This window comes from Simochromis diagramma, unplaced genomic scaffold, assembly GCF_900408965.1.
Source record: "Simochromis diagramma unplaced genomic scaffold, fSimDia1.1 OVJJ01000705.1, whole genome shotgun sequence".
Lineage (NCBI taxonomy): Eukaryota > Metazoa > Chordata > Actinopteri > Cichliformes > Cichlidae > Simochromis > Simochromis diagramma.
The window spans coordinates 5401851-5429258 of NW_024387448.1; the positions used below are offsets into that span (position 1 = coordinate 5401851).

The window sequence follows — 27408 nt, forward strand, 5'->3', positions numbered from 1 at the left end:
ACTTTTCTCACTGAAGTTAATGAGAGTCACAAAGTGAAGCCTGTACCTTAGAATAGAAAAGGCTCACTACATCTGCAGTCACAAAGTCAGGTCATCCGCAGCTGCCTCTTTAATCCTTCATCCCTGTTTTTATCTAGGATCATCTTCATTCGATCCTAAGCCCCGATTGTACCTTTCTCTGTTTATTTTACTAATGTTATCCCTTTTATTCTTATCCTGATTCCCCTCCTCCACCTCCCGTCTCTGCTCGGGAGGTGGAGAGACAGAGGGAACTTCGTTTCTAATCTAATCCTGACTCTTGGTTAAGGATTATAGCTGGGAGCGTTCTCTCATGTGTTAATGCTGAGCCGCTGCTGTTACCCCGGGGCTGAACCGCCTACCCCTCCTCCCTCTGCTGCCTGGCCTGCCTCCAGCCCCAGAACGACCTGCTGAGCACGATAGCTGTCAAACTACTATTTGAATACCTGTTCGAGCCATCCCGCACATCATGCAAATGTTCCTCTCGCATCTGTGAACCAATCCATCCACTCTTCCCTGTGCACAGCCACCCTTTTCCATCTGACCTGGATTAGGTTTTTAATCCAAATATGGCAAAAATGCAGGAGATGTTATCAAGTATGTAAACTGAACTGGAAATACAAACTCTCAGTAGTTAAGAAAACTTGATGCAACTTCCTGCGTTTGGTAGCTCTCTGCTCTGGAGTCCATCAAAGTATCAAAGGCACCAGCGGCTGTTTCAGCCAGTGAAACCAAGAGCACGATTGGTGTGCGCTTGTTCCTCTTTTCCCCACCTCAGATGCGTACAGCTTAAACTTCCTCCTGCAAGTCCAGTGCGCTGCGCTCCGCCGCCCTGTCAACGTGTCCGGAATGACCCACACGAGTTAGGAAGGGATGGAACTCACTTAAAAGAAATGAGGGATATTCGACACCCGCTCATCCGAATTTAGAAGATCATTTATAACCAAAGAGATACTAGTCGAAGCGACTGACTAAAGCGCGGTAAGTGTCCTGTTATGTGTTCGCTTGTGTTGTGAGTGAGAGGGTATAATGTACAAATTTTAACAAAAACACACAAAAAAGATAACGGTAGGAAGTAAAACGGTTACAATAAAATATTTTTTAAGACTTGGAAAGTGGGTGTTTGATCATCGACAAGTTTTTAGTTTTATAAATGCGATGCTCACTTCCAAAAAGAGGAAGTTCACGGTGCTTGACAGCCACCGCCTGCAGAAGTCACGGTGCATAAACTGCGATGATGAGCCGGTGGGCCGTGTTACCGGGATGTACAGCAGTAAAGCACCTTTATCAGAGTGTCCCGCGTCACTTTCTAAATGTGAAAATCTTTTAAAACGAGGGTCTGAAGTCCTTTACTGTGTTTGTGACAAGTGCGTGTGAGTGGGTGCATGGGAGTTATTTTTAGAATGTCCATCTAGACTAAACCAGAAACAAGACTAGTTTCACTTCTGTTCTCTATTTATACACCAGCTTTCAATTTAAACGTTGAATGGTTTAGAATCAGAGCCCCTAAAGGAAGACGACGGATATGATTGCAGTGTGGGGAAGACAATTATTTGTATTTTCCTGCTCTTACCCCACAGACTTGCACTAAAAGAAAGTCCGGAGGTGTTAGACAAACCGCAGAAATGCCGATATTACATCACAGTACTTAGTAGAGCTGAATACCCCGTCTTGTCTTGCATTAATAGGCCTGAAGTCACTTCAGCGTCATTTTTCGAAAATGTCCTAAACGGAAAATTAAAGGGTTATTGCAACCCAGTTGTTTTAATTACATTACAAACATGAAACAATAATTTTTTCTTGTGTAGTTAATTTGTATTCAAATTTATGTATTACACAGTCGAAGTGGAATTGATCTGTTACGTATGTTATGTATATAGCATACTGAGTTTTACATCTTTTCCAAACACGTCATTTCACATAATCACGATTTATCCTGACATGACATTTATATGAGTTAGTTTGTTAGTTTAGTTTGGAAGGAAACACAATTCTGAGACTGACTAATGACTAAACCCTCATGATGGAAAGCTGGTGTATATGCTTTAAAATGTGTTAACGTTAATATATTTTAAGTCTTCGTTGTTTGTTGGTTGATAAAGATGAAAACTGAAAATCAGTCAGTACCCTATAAAGTCGCTGGGTGCAGAATTATCGGGTACAAAATGTCCCCAGAAGCCACTGCTGTAAATGAAGAAGTGACTCCGTGAAGTGGAAAAAAATGCAAATTTTTTATTGTTTTTTTCAACTGAACTTAATGTGTTACATTTATTGAACATGGTTTACAATATTCTGCTAACTGATTTTAGTTTCTCAAATAAGATGACTAACCGGTTTATATAATTATCATCATTTAAGTGAGAGTACCTCCCCTTGCTCATCTTTGTGATTCACGGTTCAGCTTTTTTAAGTATTTGAAGCAGTCTGAAGCCTGAGCGGTGGGGTCTTTTTATGAAACTTTGGACTTCTGTAAAATAAACATCGACCAGTAGAATTGTACAGCATTACAGTCAATAAGAAAAGGTCCTCTTAAAATGCTGTACACTTGACTACAGTCATTTGATCTATGAAAGATCAGTTATTAGAAGACAATCCTCTCTTACTTCAAGATTTACTGGACGACAGGTCATAAAAGCAATAAAACACAAATATTTTAGAAATCTGTTGAACTTGTTTAATACTGTACAAACAAACAGAAAACATCTCTCTAGTTATCTATTTGGCGAATGAAAAATTTTTTTTTTTTAATGTTCAAATTTGAGCAGACACATTGGACTTCTCTGAGAACTCAGAAATTAATGACGGATAACATTAAACCACCTAAACTAGATATTATTTTCAAGCGTGCAAGTTAATAAGTGCAACCTTACACTGATTATAACTTTGTTACCCAAACCTGTCATACTTGTGTGACATAATAATAAAATAAGAATCAAACCATAAATAAAATTGTTTGTTCATATAGAAAGTATCTGTTTTTATTTTGTTTTATCACATTTCAATTGCCATGTGTCTATCAGCCAAATTTATTAGGTGTTATTGAGTGCCAGCAGTATACACAGATGCACAGGAGTAACCCACCAGGCTGACACGATGTCAACTTTCTTTCTTTCTTTCTTTCTTTCTTTCTTTCTTTCTTTCTTTCTTTCTTTCTTTCTTTCTTTCTTTCTTTCTTTCTTTCTTTCTTTCTCTCTGTTGGTCCCTTGCCAGGCTGGCAGGTGATGTTGTTAAGGCCTGAGGCAGTCCTAAACAGCTACAAACACAGCTTGGCAGCTTTTTCATAAAAAAGAAAGGCCGCCCAACAAGGCACGCATGAATAATTCCACTCCTCTGTCTCTTGAGAGAGTTTTTGCTCATGTTTGTTGCTGTAGCAGACTAGTTTAAATGTAGGATAATAAATGAGATACTTCCTTAAAGCCATGAGCATTAAAGCAGCCTGATACCTGCTCACCTGTTTACCTGTCACCTCACAGACAGGTAAAGGAAGCAGATATCCTCCAACTACAAGTCTGCAATAGGGTCTATAAAACGGATACGTATATTTATGAATACACAGCCTAGTGTTAGGAGTGGTACTCATTTGCATAGTATATCAGTTGCTAATTCTGAGCTGGGCCTTTACACTGCCAGCCATAGAGATTGAGTCGGTTAGAAGACACAGTGGTGTTATACTGTCAACATCCATATATGATATTACTGAATAAGTATCTTAGTTTAATTGTTCATTACAAATTCTTTAAAGTTGCAATCAGAGCTCGTAATCATAAGGTTAACCCTCACTTATATGCTTTCAGAAGTTGGTATTATCAAAGTAAATCACTTGCTAGGGAGTCTATATGTTTTCTTATCTCAGATCAAAAATGCATAATTTGAAAGGCAGCATTTCTCTTCTGAAAGACACAGTGCATGTTTTCCAAAAGTGATGTCATATTATAGACGTTGCTATTGAAAAACAAAGTGCTTATTATAGAGTTTTACCGCATCATTTATGAAAGAAGAAATTATAAGTTCCTCCTTCTAATAAAAAAAGTGAATTCATAAGCAAAAAGACAAAAAGAAATCCTACCATTGGTTAAGTCAGTACAGGGTTTTTGCCATGGCAGCCTTACTTGGTCTGGTCAAAAATGCTGACAGTCAGTGGTGTCTTTAAAGTAGATGAGCCAAGCTGATCTCAGATAATGAAGTCAGATTCATCATGCTATCATGCGTCGTCTTCAAGTCTCCTTTAGCACATGTGCAGTCTGCCTTTAAAGTTTTTTAATGACTGTTTATTAGGGCCGCCGTGGTGTTTAAATTAAATACATGATGAAGAAAAGTCTCTTCTGTCAAACCATCAGTGCCCATTAAAAAAATTTTTATGCAGCAAAAAACACACAGAAAAAACTTTTTTTTTTAAATACAGTTAATTTATTTAAAAGAAAAGATAATGAAAAAAATACTGGCTGTCATTACAGTGGGGCATTTACATGAGTTCATAAAGTCACGATAGTTTTACCACAGCGCACCAATTTGTGATGTTTTGAACTGAAATGTAACGTACAACATACGGTGATTCAGTCATCACTGGCTGTTTATCTTTATCTTAATGTAACATATATTTATGTATATTTATGTATATATACATGACGACTCAGAGTTATGCTATTTGTTTAAGCCAATTTCCAGTTGTGATGCTAAGGTTACAGGTTCCTCGCCATAGCCTCTTTTTAACTTGAGCACATAGGAGTGGTAAAACTCCCTGCTAACTCTTTACAAGAAAGTAAGTTTACTTCCCAAAAAGTATTTTGGGACATAACCTTGTGTCAAACTCCACACTTTATCTTTTGTTGCTGTGATTAAAATCATGTTTTTCATGGGTGGAGATTGATAACTAGATATAGATTTGGGATTTCTATCATTAGACGCCATGTGTTTTTTAAGATTTTACTGTTAAAGAAACAAGGTGACTTTACAGGTTTAACAAAGCCATTGTTCCAGATGGTGCTTTTTTGAAGGTTGATGTGGTCTCGGCCACAAGCTGAGGAGAAAAAACAATAAGAGAACAGCATAGGCACAGAACTGAAACTGATGGCGTAGTCAAAGCATAAGAATTTCCCATGAATTTGTCTTTCGTATCCCCAATAAAAGGTGAAAACAAAATTGCCATAAAAGCATTTTTTTAACCAAGTTTTTTTATTTTTTACACAACAGAAACTGATACACGTTCACATTTACACAGGATCCATGTTCATTTACCACTTATTTTTGTATACTTTGATGAGATGAATCACTAATTAGGGGCTTCATTCCTTGTCTGCTGCAGAAGTAGATGAATTATTAGTGGTGACTGGTGAGCCATTCACAACTACTACAGATGTAGTTATGCTTCCATTCTGGTCTGTGCTTCACATTTAGTGTAAACATTTGTAGGTGTGAGATCATAACAGACGAGACGGTTGTGGGTTTTGTTTTGCTAGCCTACTTATATACACAATTTTTTATTTTATTTTTTTTTACTTAGACTGTATTGCTACCTTGTTGTTATGAAGACCATTCTTACAATCTAAAATAAATAGTTTAACATTTAGTGGATTAATAGAGCAATATTGATTAAAGACTTGTGCAGACATGACTTGTGCAATGACTATCAGTTGCCTCAGCATGAAAGTGTTAAATCTGGGGAAGCCCATATATATATATATATATATATATATATATATATATATATATATATATATATATATATATATATAGAGAGAGAGAGAGAGAGAGAGAGAGATATCTTTGGCCTCTACTATTTATAAGAACAGTATCTCAGTATACTTGCCATATTGTTTAGGGGAGTGGCACCACATGTCTGTGGTTAGAGGTCTTTCAAGATCGTCAGGACACAATGAAATTACATTGTTGTAAAGTGGTTTGATCATTTCTTTATGTATAGTTTATTTTGGACTAGTCAACATCTTTCTCTTAATTTAGTTAGAAAATATATTATTATTTCACTTAGCATAGCACTAAAGATGGTAACATAACATTAAGTTCTTATTAGGTAGAGATGGGTTAGAAGCCCAAGTCAACAGCCCCTTAGCAAAATGGATCCAGATCCAGAAATGGCAACTATTTATAAATGTATGTGGGAGGCCTAACAGCATATCTGAAGTTCATCAGTTCAGACTTTTGTGTTTTGTTTTTTTCAATGACTTCACGCACTTTGGTTGTGCTATCGTTTACCGTTATATTTGTATTTCCTAAGTACTGTCAAAGCAAGATATGTTAATTAGTAGTCTTTAGAAATACTTTCTTTTTGCTGGTTCAACTCAGTTGGCTTCATGTTAAGAAAAAATGACAATGCAGTCATTGTCATTTTTTCTTTTATACTCTTCAAAGAAACAAGTGTGTTCTAATCAGTATGTTTAATATTTATGTTAATTTTCAGAATTCTCAGAAAACACATGAAAAAAAGAGAAATTCTCTGATGTGAGGAGTCGTCATCCCCTCTAATCCATAATGATGGAGTGGATGAGCACGCAATGTTTACCGCAGTTACATTCAACAACCTCGTTATTTGAGACGGGTTAGCTTTTTTGGGAAATTTATTTTTCTTTCTAACAAAATACAACATCCAGGCCCTTAAGAATCCAAGGTCTTTCTATTGCAGAACTGATAATCCTCACACTCCCAGCTTTCATAACCTGGAGGCACAGTCCATTAGGATTAACACAGTTTTGCTGTTGTTCATTGACAGAAAGCTCCAAATAGAAGCTACAGTAAAGTCATTAGTGGATTTGTTTTCCAAGGTGTTCCAGTGAAGAGTAGCATCCATGTATCTGTAATGTACGGGCAGAATATAAGCACTGGGATTAACAGCAAGTTGAATCATCTACTAACACAAAGAGTATTTATGAGATAAATCGGGTTTAGAAAGCTGCCTTTAAGTTTGTTTAGATCTAAAAATGTTGCGCACAGCTGTAAAGTGGCCCCATTGTGAGGCCCTAGCAGGGCATTTTAACTGTCACCATCTTGCCGTTTTGAAACCAGACATGACAAGCGAAGGGCTAGATCTGAATGAGAAACCCTGGAACACTGCGGTAGCTATGTGTCACAAAATAAGGCCCGCTCTAAACAATGCACAGCTTTATCTGTCTTTCTGACTCTAATAGGACCTTACTTCATGAAAAAAAATTTAAAAGCATCAAGGGTTTGTTTTTTTAGGCAGACTTTAAATTATCCAAATAAGTCACCCCTCGTGAAAGTGTTTACAGAGATCTGCTTTCCCATATACTTCTGCACAATCTGACTTTTTGTATTCTAAAGGCCATTAGACCAAATTCATGCATTTATGCTTCACATTTAATCTTTTATTTTTTTTAGTGAAAAAAAATCCTGTAAACCATTCACTATATCTGCAATAAGCTACTCTTAGCAAATTGATCAGTTTGAATTATCTGCAAAACAGATCTTGTCTTTAACTTTAGAGCTTAATTGCAGTAGATAACTCTTGGAGAAAAATGTTTTGCTGTTCTTTTTATTGCATATTGAGTGTTACAGAGATGTAATTGAAAAAGTCGTTTCTGTGTTCATAATACTTTGAATAGGATAAGCAGCTTTTAAAGTTAAAGTCACTGTGATGCTTGTCAGCTCTCACCTACTGGTAGCAAGGGCACAGCAACAACTGGGCACCCACACAATCAGACTGATATTATACTCTTGTAAAGATTCTGCACGTACTGGCAATGAGACATATTTAGGATATTATCACTGGATACAGTGATATTAAAATTATGCTGCAATGTGAAGCGCTGTCAGGACTTCATGCACCAACATCCCAGCCTGAGGACTGAGGGTTTTTTCCACTTTTGCTGGCACTTTTGATTCAGGCTGTGTGGACGAGTTGGTTTGTCTTTGAAGTGTCTTGTAGGTGCGTCACATGTGGGCAAGACACTGACAGTTGCATTTTCACAGAGTAAAAAGCTCTCTTTTACTGTTTTGCTAATTTTAATTTTGCATTAGTAAAACTGCGGCACCATGACTGTTCATTATCTAGAGGTATTGTACTGAGAGTTTTATATAGAAGTCAAAGAGGCCTCAAGTAGACATCTGAAGAGGAACAAGGTTTGGAGCAGAGAAAAGGGGAAGTAAATATGTTAACGCCACCAATTTTGACCTCAGTAACACCACTTCCTGTGTCTAAACATTTTCCATTGCTCGCCACTGTGCATAATTGACAGTATGGTAATTATTGCTGGCCATAATAATCTGCAGCTTCCAGAACAGATCAACAGCCAGTTGGAGAAAACATGAAAAATTCTGTAACCGCTGGTGTTTTTTGCTGCTTTGTGGCTTTTCTGTTTAGGCTTCCTTTGCTCAGGGCGATAATCTGCCTCTCTGAGGTGGCGGGAGATCAGACATGAACAGCTGTCTCTCTTGTGTCCTCTCTATCTGTGCATGTGCTATCAAACACAGTGTCCATCTCCTATCACAGACTCTCTCTTTGTTCTTGTTCCTGTAAAACTTTGTTCCATTTATCTGCATGCACATTTACATATACAGACATAAATGCGCTGAAACAGTGTGATACAAGGATGCATTCCCTAGATGTTACAGATGAATAACAGAGACTTGTGTGGAAATTATTTTGTTGGCACATGACACAGAAAGACTTACTTGCCAAAACTGCAAACATCATCAAGTGAGTCACGAACATGTGTGAGAACATATGAATTATTCAGAATAAACAGCAGTAGTGTGGAGTTCGCAGAAGCCTGCAGTATATCAAAACATTTACTCATGGTCATCTGAGTTTTAAGGCATCTTTCTCTTCTCAGTCTACCGTCTGTGGCGACACATATATCTTCACATGCTGTTTTCCCACGTTACACACCCAAAATGAGAGAATTTTCTCAGTACATTTACAGTAAGAGCAGTTGGGTTGAGATAATGTCTAATGCTGAGTTTTGGTTTGGAGTCCAGCCTCCCGTGTTCAAAGTAACATTGGCCCATCCATTCACCTCAGCCACCCCCCTGAGTTACTTCTCTTTTCTTTTATCCACATAGCAAAAACATGATACATGAAGTTTAATTGTGAGCTGTGATGAGGTATTGGTTGATTTTAGTTGTTTCCTGTGTGGACAATCCTATCAAAAACCAAAAATTAACGATTGTAATCAAATTAATATTCGGCTTATATTTACAAGGAAGGATCTGGATTTACTTTAACTAAGCGAAGAATCCTCTGTAGTTCTTTCAAAGGTCATTTGAGAAATAATTTATTAAGCTTATATGTGTAAGAGAAGCTAGCTAACTCTTTACACCAGACCTTCCCAAAGTGTGGGGCCCGCCCCCTAGGGGGGGGGGGGGGCGCAGAGCCATTGCAGGGGGGGCGCGGCATGAAAAGGGAAAAAAAATTTTTTAAAAAACCAAGGCTTGGACACTGCTAGCACGGGGAGCCTACACAAACGCAAAGCAGGAGATGAAGCATTGCTGAATATGTTTCCAAACCAACTTCATTTTAAGCCAAAGACTAGAAAATATGGAGAAGCATATCTGCCCTTTGGTTTCACTTGCACAAGTGCCAAGATAGGTCTCCCCTGCAGAATTGGTCTTTCCTTCGTCGGGAGCACACCTGGGCTCTTCAAATCATGGACAAACAGTATTCCACATTCTTGATTTTTAGTTCACAAACACTTGTTGTAATGACTAACTACTCCTGACATTTTGGAGATGTTTGCTCTTTATACAGTAACGTTACAGTGGGATATAAATAACATCAGGCTGATCCTGCCACGATATGTTCCCCCTGTCTAAATCAGGACAAACAGTATCCCACAGCTGTTTATGTTTTTAAACCCATTTTGCACAGAGAGGCATTTTTTTGAAAAAATGTATTGATAGCAATGTTGAACATTATTACACAGGAAAAAAACAACTACATGTAAAATAATCAAACCGTAATGCCTCTGCCTTTCTAAATGGAGGGACAGAAACTGTGTGTTTATATGTAAGCGTGTAAAACCTGAAGATAGAGACAAAATACTGTTAATCTGACTATCTGCCATTCTGCATTTCCTCTCATGTAAACAATAACGTGGCGCACAGCGTGAGGTGAAAAAAGGCACATACCTTTAACGTTGCATGATGAACTCTGTATTCCTCATCTACACGTAAACGCAAAAAATGAGTTTTCAAAAATCTCCGTTTTCAGTGATTCGAAACGCCGTTTACGTGTGGACGAAACAGCTGCGTTTTCAAAAATACCCGTGTAGGTGTGGACGTAGCGTAAAAGAGTTAGTAGTTAATTTTCTTACTACCTGCAGTTTACTTGTATTTGCTTAATTGTTTACTAAATGTTTGAGGTGTGAAATTAACCGCAATTGAGCAAAATATGGATGTGTGTGGTTGGAGGATGTGTTAGTGCGTGCGTGTGTGCGCGCGCGCGCGAAGGGGGGGGGGGGGGGGGGACATTTTTCTGTAAAACAAAGGGGGGCCAGCGAAAAAAGTTTGGGAACCACTGCTTTACACATTTATTATGAATCTTGTGCTTTTTAAACATCCTAACTCCTGTGTACGAAAAGCTAGAATCATATTGTTTGTTGCAGTTTTTGATACTATGTTTACATTAAAATTCCACAATTCTTAAACTATATTAATTTATTTTGTACACTCCACTCTCCTCTGAATAAAACCAATACAATGCTGTGTAAAAGTAACTGTCCCTAAACTGGCCATTCATGCTCAAAAACCCTCCAATGTGGTTAAATTAAAACAATTCTGCAAAGAAGAACTGGCCAAAAGTCCTCCACAGTTATCACAAATGCTTGATTGCTGTTTTTTCTGCCAAAGGTTGCACAACTAGTTATTAGGTTTAGGGGGCAAATACCCTGAAAAATGCTGCTGATGTCCACGCTTTCACATCTTGCTGTTTCTCCTCTTGTTGTTATCTTGCAGAAGGCACCATGGGTTGTGTGGGCTCAAAAAAGGAGCAGGAGCCTCACAGCAAAGGAACGGGTAATGATGATCTGCAGAACCGAGCACAGACCGCCCACTATGTCAAAGACCCAACCACAGGAAACTCTGGGAATAAAGCTGTAAGTAGTCAATTTATGTCACAGCATAAAGTGTTTCATATTGTTAGCCTGCAATTAGCCTCTATTGCCTCCACTGGCTATATGTTAGGTTCTACTAGATGACACACTTAAATAATGTTAAATGTACTGTAAAAGTATTTACTGGTCTAACTCGCAACAGTATTAGCAATATAATTTTACCATAATTGTTGACTGAACTTGGGCTGGAGTCTATCCCAGCTCTCATAGGACAAGGTACAGGGTACACCTCTGACAGGTGGCCAGTCCATCACAGAGACAGAGACAGACAGCCATTTATGTTCACATTCACTCATACCACCAATTTTTGATCATTATTTACCTTAGTCTTAGGTTAGACCCCAGTCACACAGGCCTTTTTCAAAGGGCCTTTTCCAACCAATATGCAAGTGGTTGAAGGCAGTCATTATGAAAGCATCAATACAGCTCAGTAACCCTATCGTAACCACCATTAAAAAAAGCTGACAAGCGATTGATTGGTGTGCTGCACCAAAAAAGAATCCTGCTTTGGTCACCAGGCAATCGCCTTAGTCACCCAAAGGTTAACAATAGCAGGTTGTCTGCATGCACGCTGTAGCACCCTCTTTGTGACCAGTGAGAGGCAGCAGCCACTCACCAACCAGTCAAGGAATACGCAACTTCCCCTAGCGAGTGACTGTTGTAGCTACTTAATGCTACTGGACACTTTAACCCAGTGGCTTTTAACTTAATGGTTGGCCACAAATGGAAAATGATAACATACCATTATTTTTCATATGTACATTCCGTTTTCCACGTAATGTAATTTTTTTTAGAGAAGCGCTTGATAAATGTACCTCTTTTTCTTTAATGTTTGACGTCTTAAAATAAACAACAGCTGGCAAATAAGTGCAGTAGCTTGGAAGTAGAATCAAACTGAAATATATTTGTAGTAAATAAACAGAAAGTACTTTCCATTTTTTGTTTTGGTCCAAATAAAAGGGGCAGACAGATTTTTGGCTTTAAAAGACAAATAATTATTATTCATAACATATTACAAGTACTACTTTACTGTAGTGATACAGAAGAGTAAGAACACATTTCACTGATTCAGAAGTGATAGGAGTCACTTCTCTTGTGCTACTCAAAAAGGATATATGCGTGACAACACACACTCTTAACTAGCCTGTGACTTGTTGTGAGTTTGCATACCGGCCAGACTTTGATCTGTGGCACGGGTAAGCAGCAGTGCTGCGGTCGGTAAGTGCGGTTCTTCCGGCTACTGTTTCCTGTGTACTGACTATAACATCTCTTTCACCCTTAGTCAAGAAAGAGGAAGTAACAGAAGAAGAAGCAGAGCACAGCAGTCAGCTAGGAGATGTAGAATGAAAAGGGATAAGACAGCTCTCGACTTGCACATAGTATTCTTTTACAGATGTCTAAATATACAGATGTTACATCTACATGCCTGGTTTCTACATAACTCTGTTTATTTTTATCATTGTAAAAAAAATAAACACTTTGTGTCAAAAACTGTGTGACACGAAGAGCCGACTTACATGTCAGAAACCTCAAACAAAATTTACTCTATACCACATTTAGATTTCTAGATTTGATATGATAAAGTCCTTCCTTCCTTCGAAATGTGTGTTTTCAGTAACATGCCTCCAGCATGGAGTTTAAAAAAAACCATGTAGAATAAGAACCAGTTATTTTATTGAAGCACATTAATGTGCTCAAACCTAATGGCCATGAGGCATGTGACAGCACTTAAGCTATGTCATCACACACATTCAATTCATAACCCAATTTTTTGGATTTCAGATAACTTTGATTTCATTCAAATTGTACAGTAGTTTATTATTATTGAATTTGAAGAGAATAACTACCATGATGTGACACCATAATACCACCAGGAAGTGGGTGGACAACAAGTCCAATTTTTAACTAAAAATTGGACTTGTCCAATCCTGCACTAGTGTTTTGTGCAGGATTTCTAATAATTACTACAGCTTTAAACAATTTTCTTTTAGATTTGAAATGATTATTTGAAAGAACTTACTTTTTTTTCTATCTGTCTTTCCACAGGCCAAAATGCCTTCCAATGCAAACATTGCAGATGGTGAGTCTCACTCTATAAGTACAGCAACACTAACATGTCGGGACTTCATTCCACATCTTTTATTACAGTAGCACGTTTAGCCAGTTACAGGTGTTTTCCTTGCCATCACAAATACATGTCACAGATATATGAGAACAGATATGTCACATTTAAAAAACCAAGATGTAGGTCAGTGTTGGTTAGATGCAGAAAGCTATGTCTTTTATGCCAGAAAGAGGAAGAAGACTCAGCGTGTGTGTGCAGAGTGATAACCCCTCACACTGCCTCACCACGCAGGCCTTCAAAACTAACCCTATTGCTATTATTATCAAGCATACAAAGAAGTCAGTCTTGTAGCCAGAAAACGGTGAACCTAGTGCTGAAACAAACAGAACAATCAGTCGCTCTCACATATTAGCAGTACTGGCCAAAAACCTCATGCACATAGATTTAAGGTGACAATGAAAAAGTGAAATGAAAAAAAGTTTTAGTCTGCACATGACAGCAACAGTGCATGAGGCCTTCCTCTGCTTTCTTTTTTCTGCTTTAGGGGAGAGTATTGCCATGGCACTGTATGACTATGAGGCCATTCATGAGGGAGACCTTGGCTTCAAGAAGGGAGATAAGCTGAAAATCTTAGAGGAGTAAGTTCAACCACAAAAAAGATGGTTTATATTATTTGCAGTTTGAAGAGTTATCAGGTTGTTCCATGTTCCAAATTTAGTTTGGGGACTTGTGACACTTCTGACTTGCCATGTTTCTGTTAAGTCTTCACAGATGCTGTCTTTCACTCTCTCTGCAGATCAGGCGAGTGGTGGAGAGCTATGTTAATCAGTACAAGTCAGGAAGGCTACATCCCCAGTAACTATGTAGCCAAAGATACTCTGGAGGCAGAGGAGTAAGCAGACTCACTCTGAACACAAAAACACACATGCACACACACTTGTGTACCATACTAGTAAAACGAATAATATGACATAGTGTTATTACTGATAATAGGGAAATGAGCATTATGTAAGCTAAACATATTTAAACATATTTAGATGTCACGTTTTTAAACTGAAAATGAACTTGGTAACACAGAAAACAATATGAAGGTAAAATGAGGGCATATACAAAATAGCCGCTACAAGGTTTCAGTACTGACTTATCTGTTTCCTACTGTTAAGGTGGTTCTTTAAGGGCGTAAGCAGGAAAGATGCTGAGAGGCAGTTGCTGGCCCCTGGGAACAAAATTGGATCCTTCATGATCCGAGACAGTGAGACTACCAAAGGTAAGTGATGTATATTTGAGAAAGACACTCGTTGTTCTTTTGTTGGCTAAGAGAAGAAAGTTGAAACATGGACCAAATCGTACATTAAAATAATAATATTAATATTTCTTTGTAACAAAGGACAGTATATACATGGGCTAATTACTTGTTAATGTTAATAGTTAGTTTTAGTTAGTTTTAATGTTAGCATTTAGAGTCATAACTATAGAAGCAATAAAAGGATACTTTAGCAGACTTATATTTCATTTGAAAATGAATGCTATGTTTCCAAAGTGTCTCAAAACTAGACATATGACTTCCTCTTAACACTAGCGTGAATAAATTAAAATTGTGATGGAATGTCCATGTGATGCTCACAGCTTTTTCTGTTTCCTTAAATGAAGCAAAAACAAGAGAAAAGACACTCCAGTTCAAGCTAGATCTCTTGTGTGTTGCTTTAATTTTCTTTGAAAATTCCCTGTGGATAAGATGCTGTTTCTCCTTTTCCACAGGCAGCTACTCTCTGTCTGTCAGGGACAGTGATCCTCAGTCCAGTGACACAGTGAAGCATTATAAGATTCGTACACTGGATAATGGAGGATTTTACATCTCTCCCCGCATCACTTTCAGCACCCTGCAGGAACTGGTCAGCCATTACAAGAGTGAGTTCTAGCTATCAACAAATCTCACGCTCTAGTCCAGTGCTGACTCATTCAAACTTTTCACAGCTGTGCTCACGGTGTTTTAATAGCACAGTTAGGTTATCTTCTGTTTGCATTGAATTGCTGACGTTGGGACTTCTTGGGGGCGGCCAAGCAGCTCCAGCTTAGTTTGCATTCCACTGAACATTATTCTTATAGTAGTGCAGAGCACACTCTGCTGGCCAACTTTAATATGGCAGCCTTTGTGGAACATTGCATTGCTCTGTGACGAGTACTACTATCATGATTTCTCAATAGCATTATTTCTTATTTTATACTTTTCTACCACAGAGGTACAAAATCAAATTGCTAAATATTCATTCTGCTACATACAGAGCAAGGAGATGGTCTCTGCCAGTCCCTGACTAACCCATGCCTGAGTCCAAAACCTGAAAAGCCGTGGGAGAAGGATGCATGGGAAATCCCAAGATCTTCACTCAAACTGGACAAGAGGCTCGGTGCTGGCCAGTTTGGAGAAGTGTGGATGGGTGAGATAGATCTTCATCATTGTAGAATCCATTTGTTTATTGTGATGTTAGATAGAAATCCATTTCCTAAACGTAATTTTTTGTTTGTTTGTTTGTTTTAAGCCACATACAACAAACACACAAAGGTAGCAGTGAAGACCATGAAGCCTGGCAGCATGTCAGTGGAAGCGTTCATGATGGAGGCCAACCTCATGAAGACTCTACAACATGACAAACTGGTTCGACTTCATGCTGTCGTCAGCAAAGAGGAGCCAATCTATATTATCACTGAGTTCATGGAGAAAGGTGTGTGTGTGTGCCTGAGTGTGTATTTGTACATGTCCACATGGGCTATTGATGTCAGCGATTGCTGCAACATCTTTGAAAAGTGTTTTCCCATGACATTTACGTTCAAAATGTTTACACTATGTTACACTAAAAATGAAGGGAGATGCTCTTTGCTGTGAGGTAAAAGAACATTTGAAAAAGATGAACTGATCATAGCTAATACAAGCAGTGGCTATAGTTAAAATGGGTGATAATAATAATTATCAGTTTAATAACTAATGCCATCTGTTTGTTAATACTTTTGCATTTGTGTGCCTACAGGTAGTTTATTAGACTTCTTAAAGAGTGATGAGGGCAACCGAGTCCAGCTTCCAAAGCTCATTGACTTCTCTGCTCAGGTGAGAATATATTGGTCACATTCAGTACTGGTGCTTTTGCAAGCTTTTCCCACCTGTTTCCCTGGTTTTCTGGCTGTAAATGAAACTTGCGTTTGTATGCAGTGCAAAGCACACGTCCCAATATTAAAATCATTTTCAAAGTTCAGCTCTTGTGTTGATGTTCTCTGTGAGAAATTCTAACTGTAAAATTGAGCAAAGTAAAATGATTAAAACTCCCTGAAGGATAATGTAATGGTGCTGGCCTACCAGTAACACCGAACAAAATGTTCCAACCATGTTTAGTCAATGAAAAAAAGGAAATATTAACTACAAAGAGGAACAATGAAAGAAGAACTACAGGTTACATTGTGCTATTGTGCTGAATATTTTAAGAATGAATGTAAATCTTCAAAAACAGACATTTTCTGTTACACCTCAACAGGCTAAATTCAAATTTTCAAGCAGCTCTTTGAAGCTAGTGTGCCTTGAGAATATGTGCTTATTTTACCCTAACTGGCTAGTTTACTGCAATTACCATTCCACTTAAATCCTATTTAGTTTTACCTACATATCACCAGTTTGTGCTAACAGTCTTTCGCAATAAACACAAAACAAACACACTCACCAGCAGCTTCTTTAGTTACGCCTTGCTAGTACTTGCATTCAGAGCTGCCTTAATTATTTGTGGCATAGATTCAACAAGGTACTGGACACATTCCTCACAGATTTAGATCTATATTGACATGACAGCTTCATGCAGTTAAGCAGTGGATCTATGATCAAAATCTCCAGTTTCCCCACATGCCAGAGGTGCTCTATTTGATTAAGTTCTGATCACTTTGAGGCCTTTTGAGTAGCCTAGAGTGAACTGATATTGTAAAAAGCAGTTTGAGATTATCTGCAAGCAGATATGAGAAGATACACACACTATAGTCATAAAGGCATGGTCATGAGTGTATGAATTTTTGTGTGAATGGGTGGATGACTGGATGTGTAAAGCGCTTTGGGGTCCTTAGGGAGTAAGCGTTATACAAATACAGGCCATTTACCATGCTTAGCAACAACATTTTAATTAGATAAGCAGTGGTGGTTAAACAGTGCTTAGTTAGTACTAAAACACTCCTGCATGACCTGCAGCCTGTTTCCTGTTTTTAGCTGACAGCTGTGGCATATAGTATGAAGTGGTTTTTGCTACAGTAGCCCATCTAGTTCAATATCTGTGTGTTCAGAGATGTTCTTCTGCTTACCATTTTGTAAACAGTGGTTAAAGTTGTTAAACTTCATATCAGTTCAGAGCAGTCTGGCCATCCTTATCTGACTTCTAACTTGACATAGGCAAGCCATTTTTGCTCAGGGAACTGATATTTTCTCTTCTGCACTAGAGAGGGTAATGTGGGAAACCCCCAGGAGATCAGCAGTTTCTGAAATACTAGCCCATCTAACAACTATACCACCTTCAAAGAGAGTGAGACATCCAAGTTTTTGCAGTTAATCCGTGGGGGTGCATGCATATTTGTTGCTGTTACTGTTGAGGTGGTTCCTATTAAATACAAAGAACAGAGAGAGAAGGGGAAGGGAAAAAGGTCACCTACTTTGATTAAATCATACCATGACTGATTTTTTCATGTTTATTGATCAGATAGCAAGAGAGGCTGATCTTATCAAGCAGTAACACAAAGGTGCTAAAGGGAAAGAGTACCCATGTGAATCCTCATGCATATTATAGCAAAATATCTGTTGCTATTATTAGCAGCAGTAAAATGAACTGAAAGAAAAAGGGAACAGTGTTTCCTTGCCAGTGATATTAATTTTTGGCAACAACTTTTTGTCCTCTGTCATTTTTGTTTCTAGATTGCCGAGGGGATGGCCTACATTGAGCAGAGGAACTACATCCACAGAGACTTGAGAGCTGCCAACATCCTGGTCAATAAGGCTTTGGTGTGCAAGATTGCCGACTTTGGCCTGGCTCGTATCATTGAAGACAACGAGTACACAGCCAGGGAAGGTACAGCGCAATGTTTCCTATTACAAAAGATCCGGGCAAGTATCGTCCCAGAACAGATGGAATAGCAGCAGTCACAGTTTCATCAATCAAAGGGAAATGACTTTGTGTCAGTGAAATATCAGATTACGACCCAAATGACAAAACAAGCAGAGAATGACGATAAGAGCGACTTACCTCATGGTTTGTACATTGTAAACATGTCACCAGGAGATCCGTATCATTAGGTGACAAGTGATGTCTCACTGTCAACATTAGTTCCTATTCTAACTGGGTTTTCAATTATTTCCAACCAGGTGCTAAGTTCCCCATTAAATGGACAGCCCCTGAGGCCATAAACTACGGTTCTTTCACAATCAAATCTGATGTCTGGTCCTTTGGCATCTTGCTGACTGAGATTATCAGCTATGGGCGTACACCATACCCTGGTAAGTGGAAAACACAAGAGTTTGACACAAATCCCATGAAAAGCAGGACATTTGCACAAATAGTTGGTAAACAGGAGAAGCTTACTTGGTTAAAAGTGGCCTACTAAGACAATAAATCTAACAAGCTAGCATGGGATTTTTTGAATATATAAACATGGCTGTATAAAAAGTTAGAATGTTACTAGAGATATTCAACACATGACTTTATACTTAAGAAGGACACTAAAGAATCTAAAGAATGTTTAAAAAAAAACAGACATATTGTATTAAAGAAGATGAACAATAGTAGTGTTCTTGCTCTGATAAACACAAAGTTGAGGTAGACAACAGTCAGGTGGAGCAGCAATTTCAGAGGCATGCTTTGAATAACAAATCCTGTCTTACTGTATGTATAGTCTGTGAACGAGGAAGTGCTCTAATGCTCTAAAATCAGATATTGCTAGCACTTGCTTGGTAGCTTCACTGGCAGATTGCATTCTTGCTATACTGTAATAACAAGTAGGATGCTAGTTTACGTTAGCAAGTGACTTCTTTAAGTTCCTCTTAGTACAACTAAGAGTAAATAACAGTTCATTCGCTGCAGCCACGTTACCTTGAGTGGAAAATTATAACATAGCTGCCTTAGTTTGGAATGTTATTATCATGAAGGGAGAAGCTATCCATAGGCGATAGATGAACCTATCCATTAACAAAGACAGAGATTTTCCATAAGTATTTTTCTTGAGTCCATCCTGTAGTTTTTAGTCTGAATCAAAGTTGTTCATCGACCAACTAGTCAAATGAACCATCACCTTCACCAAAGCACTCTAAATTGTCTTACTCCTACATTAGTCCTCTTCTTTTTACTTTTATTTGTTCCATTATTTTCAGGTATGACCAATCCAGAAGTGATCCGCCACTTGGAGAAGGGCTATCGAATGCAACGTATGGATAGCTGTCCCAAGGAACTATATGACATCATGATGGAGTGCTGGAAGAACAAGCCTGAGGACCGCCCCACCTTTGATTACCTGCAGAGCGTCCTGGAGGATTTCTACACAGCCACAGAGAGCCAGTATCAGCAGCAGCCATGAGGCTAATGTTTCAGAGCACATCCATTCACACCTACTGTAACTTCTACAGGAAGCAATGCAGCTCAGGTCACACACACATATATACAATCTCTACAGTTCTGTCTATCTGCGTCTCAATCTTTTTCTAATTTATAAACATATAATTCTTAGTAATAAGGGACTGTACAGCAATTATAGATGCATGAAAGTTTTCTTTAAGGAAGCAGTCACAATGTAAGATTCTTAATTTTGTTAATAGTCCCACAGGTTTGTTATATCTGCAGCCCCCGATATAATAAGTGATGCACAAACACATCCATCATTTGTACCTGTAGTCATTTTTTGTAGTCATTTTATTACAGACTGGACGTATCATGGATTACTGTAAGGAGGTTGAATGTTACGCACAGGACACATTGTCTGACATTTTGGGAGGGGTGAGTTGTATTACTTCACTTTGCAGGCGAGGCATGGGTTAGAAGGACCAGAAAGAGTCTCCTGAAAAGCGTATTTCCAGGAACTCTGGAGGAATTGCACAAACCAGACAAACCTCCCCCCTCAAAGTCCAGGAACTCTAGATTCCAGGAACTTTAGAGGTGGAGCTTTCTGTTTTTCAACCTTTCTGTTTTCTAGAATAACACCAACTTGTCTGGACTGGAGAAGTTTGTGGTATAGCTCTATATGGTGGTACAGCTCTTCAAAATGTTTCCATGTGCAAGCAGACTAGTTTGCCTAACCAAAAGGAGATCTAGAGTGCACCAATGCATGACGTAACCTTTTAGTTCCTTGAAAAAAAGATTCCTGGGTAATATGTATATGCACTGCACGTGAAGAGCGCCTGCAGAGTTCAGAAGAGCAAGGACAAAAGAGTGAATTTGCAAGAGGCAGAAAACTATTTTACTAAACAAAAACAAACTATAAATAGCCCTGCGTGTTTTTGTTCTTATCAGCACTGTAATTTGTGTACAGTCCCTAACATCGAATGCCTTTGAAGGGTTTTTTTAAGCTCACATTAAACCATACTCTCTCACTCACAAAATATTATGGTAGCACAAACATGGCCCCATTCACAAACACCTGGAGATTGCTGTTATGCTCTAGCGCACATTGTCCAGCCATCAACCACAACACAGATGTTCACAGGAAAATGTGTTCAGCTCTAATAAAACTATAATGAAACAAGCAATCCTGCCACTGCCCCCCTCCTCCCATAAAACTGTGGTGTTTCACAGGAAAGCGGGTATTGTCTGGCTGATTCTGCTTAAAAGTACTATTTATACTTTTCATTATGCTGTGGATTTAGCATTACTTCTTTATAGTGCCTTTTGCAGTGGATCTTTCTTGCAGACTTAATGTGTACGATATATTCTGTATAGACATTGATATATATGAAGAGATGCAAACATTCAGGCTCTTTAGCTAATGATGCTTGTTGATTCCTAAATGTTTCTCTTTTATTACTTAAATTATTGAGAAAGCAGTGCATAGGTACATTTCACATTGGACTTTTTTGCTAATTTTATGATCTGAACGCCATTGTATCTTCAATGGAAGTGTCTTCCTAACAGCAAATGCCTTTTATTTTCGTTTTTGTGAAGGAACGATGACTGCTCTATTTTATTTACATTATGTGTCTCATCTTGAAAATAGTAGATTTCTTGCACAATACAACAAGCATTTCTTCTGTAGTTGATCAGCAATAGTAAATCATATACTAAAAGCAATGCTAAGTTTACTACTTGAGTGGTTCTAATGCATTTCAGGGGCCCCAGATGTCAGAAGAGCTTTTTTGGGGGGGAGTTAGATTTAATGATTTCATGCTGTGACAAATTTAATGCCATTCATAGAGTGGGGACTGTGAGGAAAACATATGAGAGCTTTTTTTTCTTATATAAACAGGTATGATTCATTTACAATGATGACTAAATCATTGCCAGCACTGTATATAGTTATATTCACAAAGTTGAGTATATTTTAGTGTTTTTCTTAATTCTTCAATATAAGGCCCTTGTGATATTTGTGAGATGCTTGATTCTGTCAATGCAACTGTCATGAAATGGAATAAACTACTTTAAAAACTATAAGTGTGTATTGGTGTAACAGCAAGCAACATATTTTAAATGTGACTCTAGCAATGATTCCACTACCTGTAGGATACCTCACCATAAACCCAGACATATGCCTAATTAAATGTGTCTAGAGAGAGTCTGCTGGGGCCTAAGACAAAAGTTCATAGAAGGGTCTCCAACCAGATTTGATCATCATTGTGTTATAAATAATAAATTAAATAATTGTTTATTTAAGTGAATATTTCATTGACTGGACAGAGATGGTAACAAAATGATATATGGTTTAACAAGGAATTTAGAATGAGCTACACATGCAATATAATTAGCATTATCAGCATTTTGATTGTTGTTCTCTTTTGCTGCTTGTCCCAAAAACTGAAAGGTACAGTGTGTAAAATCTCATCGTTAGATATCAGTCAACTGCAATCAACTGAATTATGTTTTATACCCCTCCTAATTCAATTGCATAATCCTAACTACTTGGCCACTGTAGGACAACCAACTCTGGCTGTAATTTATGGCAGTAAGTTTAGGCTATCAGTTCGCGGCTTACCTCAGCTGTCAATATGTTTTCACATCTACTACTATGAAGGAGGCTGCAAAACTTTGTGAAAGGAGTCCAATACAAGGAGTCAGTGAAGCTCACTTCTGTCTGATCACATTGATAATGAGATGAGTTGTTGAGGATACCCTGAACTTTTCACTTGGTAAGTGTTGCTGTTTTTGATGCTGTTAGCTGCTCTTAGCTGGCATTAGTTAAACTTTCCTTGAAGTGGATCTAACATTGTTTGGCTCTTAGAAAATAAACTCTTAAAAAATGTGAAAATGTAACCAGCCTTTAATCAGAGGAAAACATTAGCTGGTATAATGTTAGCTTTTAACAGGGGCAATTCTAGGATCAGAGCTTTGGGGGTGCTGAGCACCCAGAGAGCTGCCCAGCCAGGCAACATAAACTACTCGTCATGATGAGACTTCTTCCCTGTCTCTGTCAGTCCCTGCATCCTTAATTGTCTCCAGTTGTCCCGAGTTCTCTCTGACTGTCTCCTTGGTGCATTTAAACCCCTGTTCCTCCCCGTCCTCGTCATCTGTTGTCTTCATCTCCGAATCAGTCATTATAATTTTACCATCTCTGTGCAAGTCTGCAAATTTCTTTATTAAATCATAAGATTTTGACGGTCTAAAAGTTGGCCTACCTATTATTGGCTGAGGTTTTAGTAGAGTTGTGGCTGAACCACATAAAAATATATCATTAATTTTAATCTCCCCAATCAATGATAATGTTATGTTGGATGTTGTTAAAGAGGGTCAAAAAAAATTTCAACCCAGTTTGTTTTGCAGATTCTGTATAGCAGCTTTAATATAGGGAGAACACAACTTCCAGATTGTATGAGTAAAATTTGTGTTTTTTTCTTTGTCAGCTTAACGGTTTCTGTTGTGCCTGTCACTATTCCCTGTCTGTTTTCTTACCTGGTTCTTCCTGACCTTGTACTTTCTCCTCACGTTCCCCTCTTTCCTCTCTCCCTCTTTGGACTGACAATCATACACAAATAGATTGTATTCAATTAGATGCAAAAATTACATTAATATGAAAAAAACCTACTATTAAGATCACTAATAAAAAAGTCCGCTCTCAGTGTACTTTCAACCAAAAGGCAAATAACCAAACCACATGTACATCTAATAAAAGATAGAAATATTGAAACCCTGATCCAACATTATTCTTGATTGACGGATCATTTGATCTTAGACTTTTACCTGAATGTTGCTCCTTTTTTGAAAAAACTTCCTTATATCCATTATGAACCTGGCTGTCCCTCTGTACACAAAAACAAACAAACAGACACACACACACACACACACACAACAGGAGTTATATGCAGGGCTGCACATAAGTGGTCCACAGGTGCACATTTGCTGTCAAAATAAAAGACGCACACCAGATAAGAAGTTGGAATGCACGTTTGCGTACATAAGATGTTCTGGAGGAGGACAGACATTTGTTCAGGACTCTTAAATATGTTGAAGAAGCAAGCTCCGTAAGCAATTACTTTGGTGTTCCTCCACCCCAAAAGAAGCGTGTATTCTCGGAATTTCTTGGAATTTCCAGGAATACGCGCTTCTTTTGCGGTGGACGATATATATATATATATATATATATATATATATATATATATATATATAATATATATATATATATATAGTTTACAGTGGTTTTCTTCTGTGATATGCTGCAAAGACTGAAATTAAGCCAAGAGAAACAAGAACTTACAAAAAAGATGTATACATAAAAACATCTCTTGATGAATGAGTTACAGGCAAGGATATGCCCAAAAGTTCAGTTCCTCTGGATGTTTCCATGGAAAATAGTTTCATCACTCATCCAAGTGACTTCTCAAGTGTCACGGATGAGTGATGAAACGTCTCTCCCACTGAAAACCATTGTGTCCAGTTGAATTCAATCAGTTTTTTCAGGTGAGTTGCTAGATGCTGTGCTCATGAGGACAGTGGGTTTCAACTTGCAGCACAACACAAAGTTGCCATATTTGATGAAAGATCAAAACACTTAATTGGGCAGAATTAAGTCAAAATGTAACACCTCATATGATGACACATCACACATGACCCAGCATTGTTCTAAGAATGCAAACTTTCTTATTAGAAGTTTCCACAGCTGCCAGAAAGGGACACATTTCCGAATGATCTTAATCAGTGGTCACTGCTCTCAGTCTTGCTGCACGGATGATGTAACGTCTATGATAAGCACCAAGGTTTGTGTCCTAGTCAGAAGTAAGCCATCCTTTGCTTCCAGGTTAGGAAAAGTGGAACAGGAGATATTCAAATACAGCTGCTGGTGAGTTCTACAAAAACAAAATACAGTTTATAAAAACACTTGCAGGTGAATCACCACTGATTTATCAGTGACATCCATTTACTCAAAAATTACTGATAAGTGGATAACTGGAATTTATAGTTTATTTCCGAGAGAGATTAGTGTGTTATTACAGTCTAAATTAGGAAACGTTAGTCAAAACTTTTATACTTTTCACTTTACGTAAATAATGATAAATGATGATCAAGCAGGACAGAGTTCATAGAGCCTGAAACAAAACTCATTTTAGCAGATGTATTATTTTTGTGCTTTTTTAAAATTACTAAGATTAAATTTACATTTACAATTACATTTAAGTAACCAATTATTAGCATGTCAAAATACTTAAAAGTAGAGAAATGTATTGCACTGAAAAAAAGTAGAGATGTTATTTGGTAATCTTTCGTATAATTTGAAGTTAAAGATCTCATTGTCCATAGTACTATGAGATCTTATAGTAACAGTGGCGTAATTTCCAGGGGGGGTTAATCAGACCCAACCAATATAGCCCCCCCCCCCCCCAATAAAATTATGAATTTCCTTGCTGTTGATAGGCTGTTGATTTTCTTTACTCATTTCAGGTATTACCAGCAAAATATTTGCATGTTTAATCATCTGGGAATTTACCCAGATGTATTTATTTATTTAGACAGAGATCATGACAGAGATCAGCACAAAGTTACGCCGATGTATAGTAATATGTACATCTACAATAGACTAGAGCATGAAGCGGAACATATAATTAACACAGTTTGAGTTTTGTTCAGATCAGTGACTGTTGGCAGTACACAGCAAAATGCAAACAAATACAACCTAAAAACATGGCTCAGTACATATGCTGTACAAAGACTTCCTGTTTCAGTTGAAAATTCACGTTTTTAGTCAACATGACATTGTTCAAAATATTTTGAAAACTCTATGAGCAGCCTGATCATTTTAGATCAAGATGAAATGACCATATTAACACCAACATACAGATCTACTTTGGAAACCAGTACAAAAATGGAAACAATGGATAGGTAGGTCTGTTAGGCTATGCTTTGTCTTTAGCCATTTTCAAGTCCTGTTTGCACATTACCCACAAATGTACCATCACTAAACCCCATCCTACTATCACTAAACGTAAGTGACACTGAAAAACAGTTAAATATGTGATTATTCACACACAAGTTCTCTACACATATTTATGGATGTTAAATCATATTTGTTTCTGCAGCTTGTCCTGCTGAATGTGTAGGTCTGTTACAGACCAGATCCTGGAACTTTGTAACATTCCTGTGTGGAATGATGATGGAATGATTTTAATAGTATTTTAATAGCTATCTCACTTTATCACACTTTATCAGTATAATATCTTATTTTCACTTGACTAACTGCCTGTATTATTATTAGAATTATTTTTATTATTGGTTCACTTCTTGGCACAAATGAGCTTCCGTACAAATCAGGTGGTAAGATAGGCATGAAATCTGAATTTTAACAGCTACAAGTAAGCCCTCACCACATGTCCAGTTTGCTTAAAATATCTAAAAAGAAACAATTATTCTTTTCAGGGGCTTGAAACTGAGTTTAGTAACATTAATTTAAATCCATTTTTGAGAGTCAACTTCACTGCTGCTCACAAAGTTGTTCCTTTTGGCAGAGACAATCAGTCCTGTGACCACAATGGTAAGCTTTAAAATCTATGTTGTGGGGTCGCTCTGGACTTTACTTTTGTTTGGTTACATGGTCTAAAAATGGCAGGTCTCTTACAACAGGCTTTCAGTGGCAGGCTGTGGTTGGTTTGTGGTTGTTGTCTTCAAACACTTGGCTGTAGAGTTTGATTAAAAATCACGTGAGAGAAGGCAAAGCTGGTAACCCAAAACGAACAAAAAAGTAAAAAGGGCAGAGGTCTTTTATGTAGAAGGATATTAGTGAAAGGTATATCAAAAATACTGTTATCCTTTTGGAAAAGAGAAATACACAAGTTGATAAAGTCTACACATCAAACTAATGGCACATACATATACAGGATCAATACAAAATTAAAAACATATGAACACATAAGCTGAAAATCTTAAAGAAAAAAATACTCTTTTTTTTTTTAAAAGGTTGAAAGTGCTAGAATTCAGATTAGCTCACAGAAACCCAGGGAGGACAAACTAAAAGCATGCCAAAAGCTTTTTCAAGACTAAATGACTATTTGTTACAAAAATATATAAATGCTCAATTTGATTGCTACAAGTTTGGCGTAACCCAAAAGGGTTCTTATAAAACCACCTTTTTTTGAGATCATAATAAAGACCAGTTTTACCTTTTCTTTAATATGATAAATTCTAAGAAAGATGCTGACAGCTAATGAATTTAGGATCAGACGTCTGATCATTTTGCAAGAGCCATCATCATCATTATCAAAAAATGACTTTCCAATGGGATTCTAATTAAGTGTAAAACCTGCTCCAATTTAGTTTGAAATTTGGATTATACAAAGACAATTTTTAGGGATGAAGTTAAACAGTCAGACTGTGCGGGGACGCTTTTCTACACATTGCAGTGATTCCAAATTTTTCAGCTTCTTATACCTTCTGAAAGGAGGGGTCAGGGTTAACCTGTGTAAATGGAAACTACAGAGTAGAGGTTTCTGGCACAATTTTACCTACTTACCAAGGTGCACAGAGAAGAGCAAAAGTCTAAAGAGGTTGAAGCAATAATGTACGCAACTTTAACGCCTGACCAATGTGTTTCCACCCAAAGGCAGTAAAGTTG

At 37.7% G+C, this 27408-nt stretch overlaps 1 protein-coding gene across 1 annotated transcript; it reads left to right on the top strand.

Moving 5' to 3' along the window:
• Positions 1–861: 861 nt before the first annotated feature.
• On the top strand, positions 862–21806 carry hck (HCK proto-oncogene, Src family tyrosine kinase). The gene is made up of 13 exons (XM_040013777.1): positions 862–999; positions 10942–11081; positions 13146–13179; positions 13709–13802; positions 13961–14056; positions 14328–14431; positions 14923–15072; positions 15447–15599; positions 15702–15884; positions 16188–16264; positions 18095–18248; positions 18542–18673; positions 19544–21806. Exons 2-13 carry the CDS (start codon positions 10950–10952, stop codon positions 19744–19746), a joined length of 1512 nt encoding a protein of 503 aa, XP_039869711.1. The 5' UTR covers positions 862–999; positions 10942–10949; the 3' UTR covers positions 19747–21806.
• The last annotated feature ends 5602 nt before the right edge of the window (positions 21807–27408 follow it).

Excerpts from the sequence above, each read along its gene's own strand:
- hck (XM_040013777.1), top strand. The coding sequence starts at position 10,950 with ATGGGTTGTGTGGGCTCAAAAAAGGAGCAGGAGCCTCACAGCAAAGGA. Across the intron at positions 13,180-13,708 it reads CAATGCAAACATTGCAGATG|GGGAGAGTATTGCCATGGCA; the intron begins GTGAGTCTCACT and ends TTTCTGCTTTAG. Across the intron at positions 15,600-15,701 it reads GTTTGGAGAAGTGTGGATGG|CCACATACAACAAACACACA; the intron begins GTGAGATAGATC and ends GTTTGTTTTAAG.